This window comes from Solea solea, chromosome 12, assembly GCF_958295425.1.
Source record: "Solea solea chromosome 12, fSolSol10.1, whole genome shotgun sequence".
Classification (NCBI taxonomy): domain Eukaryota; kingdom Metazoa; phylum Chordata; class Actinopteri; order Pleuronectiformes; family Soleidae; genus Solea; species Solea solea.
This window is the reverse complement of record NC_081145.1, coordinates 19,019,097-19,035,170: the sequence shown is the minus strand read 5'-3', so window position 1 is coordinate 19,035,170 and position 16,074 is coordinate 19,019,097. Positions and strand designations below refer to the sequence as shown.

The 16,074-nt window shown below is 40.0% G+C and overlaps 3 protein-coding genes and 1 non-coding gene across 4 annotated transcripts in view; all 4 read left to right on the top strand.

The window, feature by feature from the left end:
- Positions 1-5,987, top strand: part of pik3c2a (phosphatidylinositol-4-phosphate 3-kinase, catalytic subunit type 2 alpha) — a 35,470-nt gene extending 29,483 nt beyond the window's left edge. The window contains exons 24-33 of the mRNA XM_058645157.1: positions 91-260; positions 465-621; positions 1,592-1,701; positions 2,235-2,442; positions 2,545-2,669; positions 2,856-2,973; positions 3,073-3,154; positions 3,529-3,635; positions 3,726-3,851; positions 4,052-5,987. Coding sequence (XP_058501140.1) covers positions 91-260; positions 465-621; positions 1,592-1,701; positions 2,235-2,442; positions 2,545-2,669; positions 2,856-2,973; positions 3,073-3,154; positions 3,529-3,635; positions 3,726-3,851; positions 4,052-4,234 — 1,386 coding nt within the window. The 3' untranslated portion in view covers positions 4,235-5,987. The remainder of the gene's footprint in view (positions 1-90; positions 261-464; positions 622-1,591; positions 1,702-2,234; positions 2,443-2,544; positions 2,670-2,855; positions 2,974-3,072; positions 3,155-3,528; positions 3,636-3,725; positions 3,852-4,051) is intronic.
- A 1,087-nt stretch (positions 5,988-7,074) lies between these two features.
- Positions 7,075-10,471, top strand: rps13 (ribosomal protein S13). The gene is made up of 6 exons (XM_058645878.1): positions 7,075-7,159; positions 7,629-7,677; positions 8,023-8,101; positions 9,294-9,463; positions 9,668-9,768; positions 10,398-10,471. Exons 1-6 carry the CDS (start codon positions 7,137-7,139, stop codon positions 10,429-10,431), a joined length of 456 nt encoding a protein of 151 aa, XP_058501861.1. The 5' UTR covers positions 7,075-7,136; the 3' UTR covers positions 10,432-10,471.
- LOC131470703 (small nucleolar RNA SNORA19) lies at positions 9,886-10,015 on the top strand. The gene has a single exon (XR_009241933.1). It is a non-coding gene; the product is annotated as a small nucleolar RNA SNORA19 (small nucleolar RNA).
- Positions 10,472-11,120: 649 nt separating the features above from the next.
- Positions 11,121-15,870, top strand: ppp1r15b (protein phosphatase 1, regulatory subunit 15B). The gene is made up of 3 exons (XM_058645877.1): positions 11,121-11,774; positions 12,622-13,979; positions 14,985-15,870. The coding sequence occupies exons 1-3, from the start codon at positions 11,612-11,614 to the stop codon at positions 15,210-15,212; spliced, it is 1,749 nt and encodes a 582-aa protein (XP_058501860.1). The 5' UTR covers positions 11,121-11,611; the 3' UTR covers positions 15,213-15,870.
- Positions 15,871-16,074: the final 204 nt, after the last annotated feature.

The following is a 16,074-nucleotide window of genomic DNA, read 5'->3' as shown; positions in this document are numbered from 1 at the left end:
ATATATGATTATCCTACATCATAGCAGTCATTGCTGTGTAATGCGCCAAATGAACTCTGTGCTTCACTCTTTCTCCTCCTCCTTGTTAAGGCGTCGGAGAACTTTATCTACTCATGTGCGGGATGCTGCGTTGCAACCTACATACTGGGCATCTGTGATCGCCACAACGACAACATCATGCTGCGCTCCACCGGTCACATGTTCCACATTGACTTTGGCAAGTTTCTCGGCCACGCCCAGATGTTTGGCAGCTTCAAAAGGTGACAGTCGGACGTGCTCTTTGACATTTGGCTGTTTATGGTTTATGGTTATTTCCAAGCACTAATAGAGTACAAGTGTGTCCTAAAGAAATGCATTAAATTGTGTTAACGATCTATTATCTATACACACCCTGTATTCAAACTTGTCACTTTGACTGAAGCTGAATTGAAGTCTCTTCTCCTCCTCTTGGTGTTTCCTATCAGGGACCGGGCTCCATTTGTCCTGACGTCAGACATGGCATACGTCATCAATGGAGGCGAGCGCCCCACCAGCCGTTTCCAGCTGTTTGTAGACTTGTGTTGTCAGGCCTACAACCTCATCCGCAAACACTCCGGGCTTTTCCTCAACCTGTTGTCACTGGTGAGACAGAACACACACACACACAGTGTACACACAGAGTTTGCATACATTGTGCATTGATTAAGTTAACACCAACATACAGTGGAATGGTGTATGGGGTATTTGCATTAAGGGTGCCAAGTTTTATACCTCAGCTATAGAGTAGTTGTTCTAGATTCTATGTGTGCTGCAGACTTAATAACTACCTTAGCTTTTCTGTCTTTTTTTTTTTCTGATTTTTGTGCCTCTCGGCAGTTTTGGCTGCTTTTTCATCCTCCCAGTTAAGCTGTACCTGCAAGAGCCAGAAGAGCAGCGCTCTTGCTGTCCTGTCTTGATAATAAATCAGTGCATCTCTGTTGTCCTGTAACTGAATAGTTTGCCGCATACGTGACTATGTTGTGTTATTTTTAAAAGACAATTCTTATATATGTCGTATTTCTTAAGAGAAGAATTTATTTGTACCACCTTTCACACACAAAGGGGAATTCTCAGAGCTTTTCGTGAGGCATAAGGCTTTTATTTAAGAGAAGAGAAGATGAATATGTTGGTGTGTAACTCATTCATGCTTTGTCTTTTTAAACTGACTTTCATATACTGTCTAAAAGCTACAAAATGCACGATGGTACTTTGGTGTTATCAGTGGTTTTATTTACTGTACTTTGCTTGGTAATAGTGCTTATATACAGTAGATATGTATATATATATACATACATATATATATACACAGAATAAAGTAAGAAGTAAAAAATCCTAAAGATTTAGTCTTATCTAGTTCTATAAATGTCTGTCTGCCTGTTAATCCTATAAATGTCCAGTGACTTGACGGGCGTCAAACTTGGCACCACTGTGTGTGTGCAGGGCCAACTTTGGTGGTGTTTGGATAGGAAATGAAAGTATAGATGTTGGTAGAAATGTGACAAATATATCGTTAAAGGAGCTTGTTTACTTTCCCCCACGAAAACCAGGCATCTTTGTGTTCTTTGTGTCATAGATGACCTCATCGGGCCTTCCAGAACTGACCGGCTCCCAGGATCTCAAGTATGTTTTTGATGCTCTGCAGCCTCACAACACTGATGCTGAGGCGACCATCTTCTTCACCAGGTAAACACACCACAACTGTCACCCCTCCCAAACTTTGGAACAGTGTTTGTTCTTTGTTTTAAAGACTTCACAAAATGTATTTCTATAAGTATGTGTGCATAGTGTATAATGCATTTGTACTGTATATGCATCTTCAGTAGTTAGCTGTAAGCAACTGGACTTGACTATGACCTGGCTGACTGTACAAATAAAATTTTTAGTAGCAGCAGCAGCTAATCTGGTGTCCTGGTAAAATCTTACAAACTTAAAACTGAGAACAGAACAAGATTGAAATCAAGCCATCTTCTATGTTTTACTTGATTTGGCTCCTTTTGTTTTCAGTATATCTTATTTTGATAAGTGTGAGTTTCTCTGATACAAAAAAAACCCAAAATCCCCCAGATGGCAGTATGAGCATAGGGAGAACAAGATTACACTAGATGCTGTGTCGCATTACAGCAATGAAACCTCTCTACACACTAGCTGCAATATCAGATGTACTGTGTTTTTGTGATTTTCTCCTTATTCCCCCTCTCTTAACTCCATCTCTCCAGGTTAATCGAGTCCAGTCTGGGAAGTGTGGCCACCAAGTTCAACTTCTTTATCCATAACCTTGCCCAGCTACGATTCTCTGGCCTGCCGACCAATGATGAGCCTATACTGTCTTTCTCCCCCAAAACCTACACCCTGAAACAGGAGGGCCGCATCGTCCATGCGACCATCTTTTCCTTCCAGAAGAGATACAACCCCGACAAGCATTATGTGAGTCCTGAAGTGGTGTATTTGTCTTAAAACGAATGACATCAATCGTGTAAAACGGGGACAGTACCAACACCTGTCTCACTCTGTGTACCCTCTTTGCAGACATATGTAGTGAGGATCCTAAGAGATGGTCAGAATGAGCCCCAGTTTGTCTTCCGCACTTTTGATGAGTTCCAGGAGCTCCACAACAAACTGACCATACTTTTTCCTCTGTGGAAGCTGCCAAGGTAAGAACTCATGTTTGCTGTGACCTTCAGCCTCTTATTACGTCTCATCAAGAGTCATCAAGAGTATACTGTATGGACTCATACCAAACATATCTCCTGTAACCTTTTGAGATATCTATGCAAATGTTCTCTTGGGAGCAGCTCCTGTGATACTGAATATGCCATGACTGTCTATTTTGTTTCTAGTTTCTCTAACAAAATGGTGCTTGGCCGCACCCACATTAAAGAAGTGGCAGCCAAGAGGAAGCTGGAGCTCAACAACTATGTCCACAACCTGATGAGGAGCTCCACAGAAGTCACTCAGGCATGCACACACAATCAAATCAGTAGTGTTCAATGGGATTTTGTCATTCATTTGTACACGGCAGTGAATAAACCCATGCTCCTCTGTGTCATCCTTTAGTGCGATCTGATCTACACTTTCTTTCATCCGATTGCACGGGATGACAAGACGGAAGGTTTAGATGCCACAGCCAAAGCACCAGGCAAGTATTTGATTAGTATTAGTCACATTTGTCACACTGTGTGTAGATTTACTTTCTCGTTCTCTCTTGTTCTCTCTTCTGTTTCAAAGGAGTTCAACTTGGTTCTCAAACAAAATAGTCATAATTTAGTCAATAATGTCAATAAATAATTTTTGTCACTTGCTGACCAGCAAAGACAAGTAAAGCAAAGTAGTTGCGTCCACTGATTTTTTTGTATTAAAAAAAACTTATTTTAGAACAGAACAGTAGCAGAATCGTGTTGGCAATTTGAATGCACTGTGGCCTTCATAATAGACTCTACCAGTGTTGGAAAAATGTATGTGTTTTGTAATTTTAACTTCATGTTTGTGATGTTTGATGCGTGTCTGTTGCAGAGCCTCCACTGAGTCCCACTTCTGGACGAGTGGAGGGAGAAGTGAAGCTCTCTATCTCCTACAGGAACAGCACTCTCTTCATCATGGTCATGCACATCAGGGATCTGGTAAAAACAGTGATTATTTAGATGCAGTTTAATACTGTTTCATTCTTGTTTGTCTGTTGTCACTCTATTTACCGTCTTGTTGATCTTCAGGTTTCTGAAGATGGAACAGATCCCAACCCGTATGTTAAAACCTACCTGCTTCCTGATCCACACAAGACTTCCAAACGCAAGACAAAGATCTCCAGGAAAACCCGAAACCCAACTTTCAATGAGATGGTTAGGAAATCAAAAATACTGTTGCCATCATTAACATTATATATTTATAGCTCCTGACCTCTAGAAAGCAGGGGTTTGGGTTTAAGAAATGTAAAATGAGTTCATTCGTTTTTCAAAGTTAATAAGAACGTGCAGTTAACTGGGTCATTCAACACCAAGATGCAACTGACCCAAATACATACTTTTCTCTTCCTCCACAGCTGGTGTACAGTGGCTACAGTAAAGAAACCCTGGGCCTGCGGGAGCTTCAACTGAGTGTGCTCAGTGCCGAGTCACTGCGTGAGAACTACTTTCTGGGCGGGATCACGCTCAGACTCAAAGACTTTGACCTCAGCAAGGAGACGGTCAAGTGGTACAAACTTACAGCAGTTCCATACTTTTAGCGCCCACTTGTCCCTCCCTGAAGCCGAACAACGACTCTCCAGACAAAAGCTGCATTCACATCATATGGGAAAGGCAGCTGATGCAGCCTGACTTGAAAATATTGGTCAGAGATGAATCATCATGTCTTTGGTGATATATGACATCATTAAAGTATGTAATTAGTGCTGTTCTAATCATAATTATCATGGCAGGATCAAAATTTTGCTAAAACACATTTATACTAATAAATTAAAACCTCCTGTCATCCCGTTGCCTTTGAGTTTAATCCCATATGACATGAATGCAGAATAAAAACTTGAGACTCAACAACAGAGGAACAACGACCGAAACAGGCCTCTTCACTCAGAGCCTGTTCTCAATTCTACACTAGTTTCTCTCCCATTGTCACTAATCAAGATTGTTTCTGTGACAAATGGCCTCCACTTATTGTGTTTCTCTTTTTTTCCTAAACTATAACAAAGAACTGTAATGATTTGTACATTTTGATATTAGAGGACCAAAACGGCTTACTTGCAGGAGAGAATATATAGATTTACCCAGTTCTTTTTTAAGGAATAGACCAGAAAGGGCTCATTTTTACACTTTACATGTTTATTTTCTCCATGGACAAATAAGGAGGCATCAGGGTTTCCTGCTCTGCATCAGACACTTCTGAGTAGAGTAGTCCAAAACACCACATTACAAAAAAAAAATCAACAGTGACCTTATTATTATTCCCCTGAGAATGTGCCAAAATTAATGAGGACGGCAAATCAAATCACTCTCACCAAAAGGGTGCCTTTGTTTGTGCTCACAATGTCTTTTTAATGCTCAACTTGGCCTTATTGCTATGTATATTTTATTAACAATGTGATTTGTCCTTATTAAAATATATATATATTCTGTAAAGCTACATGAGTAGATCTTTCAGAGCAGGTCTGCTGCGAGACTGGCATCTTAAGGTGTATTTTTTAACAGTGGACTGCCACTAAATGCACACTACCAGGTCTTTCTGTCGTGGTATTACTTGACAATTTTCACACAGCACACCTTAAAGGGGAACTTTTATCATAAGCTTGGAACACACTCTTGTCTTTGCTTTGGATGAAGAGAAGATGTTGCCCTTTCACATGGATCATATGTCAGTCCTGCGTTTCTTTCAGGTGGTTCAAAACCACAATGCAGACTTGCAGAAAGCAGTTTTAGAAATGTAGCGTGTGGAGATGAGGCTTTTTCCCACATTGGCAACAATACCACACTCGCACCCGGCCCCTAATCATGGTGTACTCATGCCATGCAGGCCGACATGGGTAATTATATTAATAAACTGCAAGGGAAGTACAGATCTAGTCCATTCTATAATCTTGAGATAATGCACGCTGACCATAGGTCAGTGGTAAAAGGGCAACTCAAACTTAAAACATCTTTCTAAAGGGAACAAGATCGTGAGCAAAAATAAAACGGCTGCTTTCTTCTCCACTCACTTCTAACTATAAATCTAAAGTTGTTGTTAATGTTTAATAAAGCAATTTTGATGAATTTATCTGAAAAGTTTTTAAGAGATCTACAAGACAAAATATGATTTAAGAGCGACACTCACACTATAAATATTAGTGACTTGATCCATTCTTTTAGTGACTGTACAAAGACGGCAAGAAGAGTTTGTATTAACATGGCCAGTTATTTATTCTTAATTGGTGACCTGTAATCTGAATGGATCAGTGTGTACTGTAATTCCTCTTTCCTAAAGCAATTAAATGTTTTTGGAACTAATATGATGTGATTCATTGCCTCTATTGTTAAAAATGTGTTCGTTGTAACCAAGGCTTGTTTGGATTTGAACCAGATTCTGGCATATAACGGTAAAAACAATTCATCACAATTACTCTGTTTTTGATGTTAGTTTGCTACAGTGTTGTGTCTGAACACAACTTAAAACAATATATAGATTCAGAATTGCATGTTTAAGTCATACTTGTCTATTTCAGGAAAAGGATTCTTATTTTAAAGTGACAAAATGCCATGGCCAATTGGGGGGTCTTGGAGGTATTGCAGGTAGACCTTAGATTTGGCTGTAAAAAAAAAAAAAAAGATCCAATTTACGAAATTTATTAAAATATACACTTGCCAGCTACTTTATTAGGTACACCTGTCCATCTGCTTTTTTCAGGCAGTCACACATTTTGTACATGTAGACATTATCAAGACAACCTGCTGAAGTTCAAACTGAGCAGACAGGAGGAAATGTGATTTATGAAACTTTGAATAGGAGGTTTGATGCCAGAGGTGGTGCAGACTCTGGCCTGGATTAAAGAAAGGCAACAGTAACTCAAACAACCACTTGTTACAATCAGTATTATCGTCCTAAATACACAACAACATATTAAACTACGAAGCAAAAGGGGCTTACAGCAGCAGAAGACCCCTCCTTAAAATAAAGATTAAAAATATTAAAATACACTATATTAAAATATGTATCATATTGTTATTCAACGTGTGATTATATATGTTGTGGCTTCTCGGTTATGGCCAGTGATCAATATTGAGATCTTGACAAAGTATATGGTTATTCATGATAATTCGTCTGTAAAATCGTCAAATTGTTAGAATTCTAATGTTATCCGTTTACTTCTGTGTTCAAATCTGGGCGTAAACCTAGTTTTGTTGAAATATAAGCGCTGTTCTTTTCTAAACTTCAGTTTGTGGCCAGCGTGGGTTTTATGCCACTTAATGACAAAATGTATCAATAACATTAATTATTAACTTATGTATTTCCTTTTTTATGCTTTAAATAAACATTTGAAAACAATATTTCTTGAATGCGTCGATGAGGCTTTTTCAGACGTAACTACGTAATTTCCGGCGCAGGCGCAAAATACCATTTTCTGTCGCGTGTGCGGCCTCTCTTCCTCTACCGCCATCATGGGTCGCATGCACGCTCCCGGGTGAGCTCAATTTTTCTAATTTTAAGCGAATATTTAGCTTTGTGAGGTCGGTTTTTGTGGTGGGATGTAGCTTTTAAACCCCTAATCAACCACATAGCACCAAACTGAACACTCCAGCTCGATTTAGAAGCGAGAAAAATACTTAAACACTCGCACCCTCACAATCGACATCTACCTCCGGCTGGCTAGCTAGTTAGCTAGCATTAGCCAGCGATACTCGCGGCTTACCTTGATGTAACATTTTGACTTTAAATTACAATTTGGCAGTGACAAATTACAAGTCCATAGTCCTGATGTGAAACTTACTTGTGATTTTATGAAAAAAATGTTCCCTCTGAATCGCAAGCACTTGGTGTCAATATGTTCTTGTACGACGCTAACATTGGCTGGGCCTAATTATTATTGCCATTATTGTCATAATCCAGACTTTTCTTCTTTCTCCGTGTAACTTGAAGTTTTCTTTCCACAGAAAGGGCTTGTCCCAGTCAGCTCTGCCTTACAGGCGCAGTGTCCCCACTGTAAGTATATATACACATGCGTTTTGTCAATGAGTTTTGCTGCTCTATCTAAAAATGCTACCTTACGGTTTTGGGTAACACGTAGTTAAATATATAAGAATACGGACAGCATGTTTTGATCAAATAGCATAAGTCGATAGGCCGATAGCCCCTATCAAAAAATGCTCTCAGTACAAAATTACCTTGTATGTAGAATATGGGAAGCGTGTTTTTATACTCAATTATAATCTATTACAATTATCATGCGCAGAACCACGAAGTAGCACATATGGATGGGTAGCATGATTTGTCAGAACACCTGTTTGAATATCTCAGAATCATTGACGGTCATTTTATCATCTGCAGTGGCTCAAGCTTACATCCGATGATGTCAAAGAGCAGATCTTCAAACTGGCCAAAAAAGGCCTGACCCCCTCTCAGATTGGTAAGCATTTCAATGAGCAGCACAAAGTATTTGTAATGTTACTCTTGTATGAGTTGATGAGAACAGATTTAACAGTGCGGCACGATTTTGGGAAATCATGCAATTTGTTTGTTTAATACTTCTATTATATTTGCTTTAATTACATTTAAGCTCATGATTTTAATGTCACTTTATCCTTAACTTCACTCAGCAGGCATCCTTCAAACATTTCTTACTACTCTTACAAGAAAATATCCTTTACTTGTAGGTACCGATCAAAATCTAAAACAATTTTAGTCTTAAATGTAAACACTTCGGTTTTCTTTACTTTAAAGTTAAATATTAGTTTTACTTTTTGTCATGACCCAATATTTATACTTGTTACAAACAAAAAAGTCTAAAACAGCTTTTGGTAAATCTATAAATGTTTGAAGTAGTGACCATTAAATTGACAGCTTAACAGATCTGGTCATTGGTCCTGTTGAACTATAGCCTCTTTACACCTGGCATTAGAATGTGTTTCTGTGATCAGATATCAAGCGGATAGCACTAAACAACATGCATTTATGTACGTATGTCTCTCTCTCTCTCTGTTGTCCACATCTGATCGCTATCTGATCAAGGTCGCCCACCTTCCTCTCTTATGCGAAGATTTCCAGCAGTGCACTACAGCTTTACGTCCTGTGCGCTGTCATTAATAACGTGAACCGCCTGTGAAATCACGCTATTGTATGGTCCCCTGTTTGGAAGAGCAGGGGAATAAGTGGTCTTCAACAAGCCTAAAACAGACACTTTCACATTAGCTGTGCTCGGAGCCACCAGCATATTTATGCTCACATAGTTGAGGGTGGAGCAGAGATGCACTGGAAATGCATCGGAGAATCATTTACACTCCTGTTCAATGTCGTCACAAAGTATTTCCAACCACCTCAGGTGGTTTTGCAGATCAGATAACAATCCGTCCATGGGTGAATTTACAGGTCAGGCACTATACGATTGCAGTCAGATCACAGAAAAACCCATTTTAATGTCCGGTGTAAAGGGGGCCGTTGTGGTTTTACAAAGGTGTATTTCTTACTTTGGCAACTGTATTGTAAGTAGGATACATCATTTATTTGAAATTAAAATCAGTAGCACTCCAAACTGTAATCTTTGAAATGGTCTTCATGTGTTGCACTATCCATGTTACAAACTAATTTGTTGCAATATACAGGTGTGATTCTTAGGGACTCCCATGGTGTGGCCCAGGTACGTTTTGTCACTGGCAACAAAATCCTGAGGATCCTCAAGTCCAAGGGTCTCGCCCCTGACCTGCCCGAGGATCTCTACCATCTTATCAAGAAGGCTGTGGCAGTCAGGAAGCATCTGGAGAGAAACAGAAAGGTATTACAGGACTAGACCCTGTGCAGTTGTGTTTTTATTTGGCCTTAGGTAGCAGCAAAGTATCATTGTACTGTATTGTGCAAATATCACCAGTTAGGTGACAGTAGACATGTTTATGCTTCCTTGCACTTTTAAATTTGACTTTTAATCTTGCATGTTAATTCTATGTCACTTAGTTTTAACATCTTATATTCTCACTTTCAGGACAAGGATGCCAAGTTCCGCCTGATTCTCATTGAGAGCAGGATCCACAGGCTGGCCCGTTACTACAAGACCAAAAGAGTACTGGCCCCCAACTGGAAGTAGTACGTATAGGTTCTGCTTTTGGAACTTTTAAAATAAAAAAAATCTGTTTTGGAAATAAGCTCAGTGACATAATGGCATATAACGTATATCTATTCTAGTGAAATGCATCATGAAAAAGGCACAAATCATTGTCACGTTCTTCACTTCATTTAGAGCAGTGATATTTCTGTTGTGCAAGAAAAATGCTGGAGGTAAATTAGCAGAGTGGCTACTTGTGCCTCATCTGCCAGTCCCCTTCACACAGTGAAATTACACCTTACCTGTCACTACTACTATACATGTTATACTGCTATTGCCATGTCAATTGTTGGCATCATTTTCCAGATATGGATTCCTATGTGGATCCTTAAGTGGACACAAAACTTATTACATTTTATCAGCAATACTTCATGTTCCAACTAAACTTTATAAAGTTAATGCAGCTGTCTGCACCACCTTTGGAGGCTGACCATAATACCTGACCTGCTATAACCGATGTATCGTAAAAGTTGTAACACTTGATGTGTTGGTGAATGCCTTAAAAGTGTTTATCTGCACACGACCACATGTTATGAACACTGTATGTGTAAATGCTTATGGTTATTTGAGTAGTGCTCCCCCTAATGGTCTGTTTTATTTCTGTTTACAGTGAGTCCTCTACAGCTTCTGCTCTGGTGGCATAAAGAATCACTTTTTGGAGTAATAAAACAATTAAATTGAAAATTGTGCTTTTTCTTTTTTTAAATATCAATGATTATTCAGAGCCTTTGTGTGCAACTGTTCTGGTGTAGAGACAAAGCACTGTTTGGGCTTTCAGTGATTTCGAAATTCTATGCTTGATTGAAATAGATTTAAATTATATTAACCAAATCAGTGAAGTTAATTTGAATTTAAGATTAATACAGTGTAGTGCTGTACTTTCTCATTTTTAAAACTATACTTGAATTTGTCTTGCTCCATGTTTATAAAAAGGACACCTTTTCATGCTCAATTGATATTAAGCCAATAAATGAGGTGTACAGTGGAATTGAAACTACTTTCTGAATGATGTTTAGTCCCAGAATCGGAACATTGCCTTTTTTTAGCAATGTGCCAATTTCATTTTCAGACTGTTTCATTTTAAATATACTATGGCTCTATAGAAGGGCTTGTATGCTAAGGATTATTACCTTTAAATATACAAATCTAATGGCACTTGGTTAAGATACTGAATAACAAAATAGTACAACTGTATATTATAACAATTGCATTTAAAAGTCGATTTTATATGGTTATTTAATAAATTCATTACATTTATTTTATAGACAATAACAAGGTACTAAACCTTATTTTCGTTATCAGTGCAGGCACTAATCGATTATTTCGGTTTTCGACTTCCATTGATCAAACAATACTTTTCGCTTTCATACGAGATTGGAAAGAGAACCGTGATTTTGTTGTCAATTGTGACGCGAGACTGACGGGAATTTACTGGCATTTTCCTTCCGTCATACATTGCGTAATGTCTTTGCCTTTAATGAGTGACAGCCGCGGGATCCAATCACAGCGCAGCGTGACGTTACGTGTTTATTTTTAAAGAGGTAGTCTGTCCGTGCCCCGACGCATTCACCATTTCTACAACGACGACTAAACACGACTGAGAAACATGGAGAGATTACATGCGAACATTTGACGAGGGAGATCGGAAAAAAATGTCACTGACCTGCCCGAAAATGAAGCGACATAATAGTGGCGCGTATCTGTCACCGACTAGTACACGAAATCTGTTGGTTTTCGACGAGGAATACCAGAATACGTGAGGATTATTTTTGTCTGACAAACCCGCCACAGTCCAGGTCGAAGAGGGGGAAAGAAGTTCAAGACATGGCTTCGACTGTAGCTACCGATAAGGTTTCTGGGGGGACGGCGGTGGAGAGGTTCGGTATCGGAGGGATGGCGCTTCTTCCCTGGACTAAACAGATTCTGACCGTGGTGTGGGAACAGCTTCGACTGCTGCTTCAGGTCATCTACTACACGTTCCTGTCAGGTGAGGATTCGAACTGCGTGCTTACAGCGTCCGTACCCTTTGTGTCAAAGTCCAACTCCTCTATATTGTCCACTCAGACTGGAAAGACTAGAGTAAATAGGAACCCGTTTATGTTTTAATTCACGTTTAACTAAAGTCGGTCGGGTTTTGATTTTATTATTATTCTTTTACACGATGTTTCTCCTAATGGAACTTTTACTCCCTTTCCTCGCTTTCCTCGATGTTTTCATGTCCTGTCCTAATACTAGGACAGGTCGTACAGTAAGAGGTACACAGTGTAGTCTTTCTTTGATTTCTGTTGCCTATTAACTCTTGGTACTTTCATCATATTCAAATCTTTGGGGTTTTTCTCCCACAACCGATTAAATGTTGGGCGGATTAGTATTAAACGAGGAAACAGACGTGGGCGATCGTGATAGAAGTTGCTCCCTCTGAAGCAGACACTAATGACGTCACTGCACACTTCTCTTAATGTTTACTAGCACTGTGAAAGACAGAAATCATGCAGTGATCCCATTTAATACCCTTACATTCAGTCTGACCGTATTTCTAGACCCAGTAGGTCTCTCCTGAATTTAAGTTTTACTTCTTATCCTGTCACAACAATATTTCCAGTAACTCGGGGCAGTTAAAGTTACTTGAAATATGGCTGTGACCCACTTTAAAGATGATAAGCCCACTACAAAATTTACAGTGAGAAGTCATGACTGGTTTAACTCGATTTCGTTAAAACCTTGTATTTTTGGAAAAGGTAAAAAAAAACCACACATTTGACTTTACAGAGGACAGTTACACAGGACATAATTGTCAGTTGAATTTCTAACATTACACTTTTTTTTTTCTCCAGTTTTCCAGATGTTCAGGTTCGAAGTCCACGTGAGAATCACGGATGAGACGGGGCAGCACATCCAGCACATGACCTCGGCAGCGAATCCGTCCGAATCCTTTCTTTTCTCATCTTTGTTTGACGGAGAGAACGGAGTCATGGTCGGTGGTTCAAATCCCCTCTCGGATTTCTGTGCCGACGTCGGCGACACCTTCCCCGGGAAATCCACTGCCGAGGCCCTGCTGTCCAGTCTGCGAGCTGACGACCTCTGCTGCGGGCTGGTGGACGACTTTGTGTCCAGAACAGCTGGGAAAGAAGAGGGCATCTTTCTCGGACACCAGTCCACCTGGAAAATGGGCTTCCCCGGTGACTGGAACATCTTTGTGTCAAGCAGCGACGGCTCCAGTTTAGGTGAGGCCTGTGGTAACGGTGCTGAGAAAATCTTCCAACAGGATATTACAAAAGGGAATCATTTCAAACACGACACATCGGAGGAGGAAAGAAGCTGGAGTACCTGGAGTAGCGAGGAAGACCAGAGTATAGTAGAATTCGACAGTGAGGAAAGCAAGGCACTCTGGGAATCTCTATCGAAATCGAGTGATCCCTACAATCCCTTCTTTTTCTCCGCATGTACTTCGACAAACGCAGGCATGTGTAAAAGTAAAAGTGAAGCAAGGGACAGCAGCGATACTGACGTGATGTCAGTGAGTAAGTCCAGCGAGGAGAGGCTGGGGCCGCAGGGCCTCAGTAACTTGGTCAGTCGTTCCGACAGTGAAATCAGCTGGTCCAGCTCAGATGGTTCAAGTCCTGACATTGACAAAGAGGAGAATGAGAGACTTTGGGACTTTTTCAGCAGTCCTGCTGACCCCTATAGTCCTCTGTGCTTTACTGCATGCACAATCAGCACCATATCCAAAACCACCACCACCACCACCACAGTCTCTAAAGTACAGGCCTCACTTCCCACACCACCCCCCAAGCCAGATACAGACGAGAAGGAGATCAGCTTTCCTTCTTCATCTGAGGATGACGAAGAAGAGCAGATCTGGAAGTCTCTCTGCCAGCACGATGACCCATATCACCCTCTCAACTTTCGAGCCTGCCTACAGAGCAACCCAACGACAGAGTCCCAGTCTGAGAAAAAAGCTCCTCTTAAAGTCCAGCACTCCAAAAACCCACCTATGAAGCTCAAGAAATGTGAAAAAGACGCAGATAAATGCAGAAAATCCCGACCCACCATGCCGCCTTTGCCAGAGAGAACATTTAAGTGTCATCCCCTTCCAGACAAAACACTGGTGCCTTGGAAAAGACCAGCACAAAAACCTAATTCACAATCACAGGAGAGCAAGCAAAGCAAGGCCAGCAGAACTTTGAAGAAGGTAATTGAACACAGAATCTTTAACGTTGTGTTCAGTGTGCTGGTACTGTCCACTATGCAGTACTCATTCTTCTTAATGTTACTATTTTGAGTACTGGCATTTTTACATGCGTAAATACTTTTTATTCATTATTTTGGCCCGGAATAATCATTTCTCAGAGAGCACGATGTGACGTTCACCCGTTATTGCCAGAGTTTAGTTTTTGTTTCACTTTTGTTATATAGTAGTATAATAGTAACTGATGACTGACTTCTTGACATAATAACAGGACACTGAATCAAATACGATGACAATGTGTGAAACGTAAGTCCAGTTTTTAGTTATTTTAATATAGATTATATATTTAAATGGATAGCTAACATCTTCTGGTATCCTTTATTTACTAATTTAGTAAATAATTTAGTATTTAATGATTTAGTAATACTGACAGACGGACACGCCTCATGTAGACTGGTTATTTAAGACGATGTATTCAGGTTCTAATGAGTAAAAGGAAACGGAAAAACAAAAGAAACCTGAATTTCAAAATTTTAGATACAGAAGACAATGTGAGTCCATATTTTAACACATCAATCTCTCATGGGAGTTTCCTCTGCTGACTGTTGAGAATGTGAATGTCAAAGATTAAAGGGTAAATCCCCGTCTCTGTCCACACACACACACACACACTGAACTGAACAGTGTGTCAGACTGAGTTGTTTGTTGTCGGCTAGCAACGCTGCCGGTCGCTATGACTAAAGCTGGTCATGTGACTCGAGCGAGTCAGCAGAGAGTTTGACTTCCACACGGACTGAAGGAGTTGCAGCAGCATTGCAAAGTCATTTTAAATACCGCGTCAATTAATGCCGTGTTACATCAGACTCTAAAAATAATCCTTGAGGCAGAAAAACAAGAACAGTCAGTGAGTTCTGTCTTCTGAAATCTTCACACTAGGTTTCATCTGTTTTATGTGAATTAAAAACAAAATCCTCCTTTTAACAAAATGCCTATTCCTCTGGTTTTCAGGTGCAATTTTCTCCTGTCGTCCAAGTCCACGTGATGCGGACGTGGCTGTTCGCCCGTCAGACATCGCGTAAAGGACACTGGGAGGTGATGGCACGAGACCGGGACCGCTTTCAAAGGCGAGTCCGGGAGGCCGAGAAGGTCATTGGCCACTGCTTCACTCGGACCCACAGAGAGAAGATGCGGGCGTACCTGGACACTGCCTTGGAAAGGACAAGTCCCGAACACTGAATGTTTTATTTCCTTTTTTGGATAAGAACTTGTGATTGGTTGCAATGCAACAGTGATTTTGATTTAGGCCGTTTAGAAAATTTGATGTTAGGCCAACTTTTAATGTTTGGTGTCATGTTAAACAACTTTGTACCTCAACAGGTTTTATACATTGTGTGCACTGGCTGACACTTTGCTCATTGTAAACTCAGCGTTAACGTGTGTAATATTGTTGTTTTGTATGCCTTATATACTGACCTAGTAATGTAACTTATGTATTTATGCCCTATGGAGCTTGTCAGTTATTTTTTACAAATTGTTTGTATGTGTGTTTTTGTTTAATGTCTAGATTTAGATGATTGTAATATCTTTAAAAGCAGAGCTTTACTGTATAAAGTGTTTTTATTTAAGCATGATAATGGATATGTAGGTGTTTTGGTGCAATTCTTGTTATTCCTATATTTTACTTCATGTCCTGTATTTTGATACACGATGGCAGATAATAGTGGCCTTTTAGCACTGAGATCGGGGACGGACGTCTTGCAAAGACTCAAGCACTCGGTCCCGCGTGACTCCCTCAGCTTGTCACATTAACATCGTACAGCTGGAAAAAAAATTGTTAATAGTAAAACTATTTCAGTAGGTGCTTTGTCAAATAAAAATACATGATTACATTGTATTACTGTTGTCTTTTTATTATCTGTGCCCAGCGGAAGATTGCATGACAAGAGGAGGATGCAAATAGAAACCCATGTATCCTATTTAACATAATTATGCAAACTGAACACAGGAAGTTTTCCCCTGAATTACATGTCAATTACTACAGAAAACCACATCTCACAAATGTCACACTCATTTTTGGAAGACTGAATTATGTCACAAA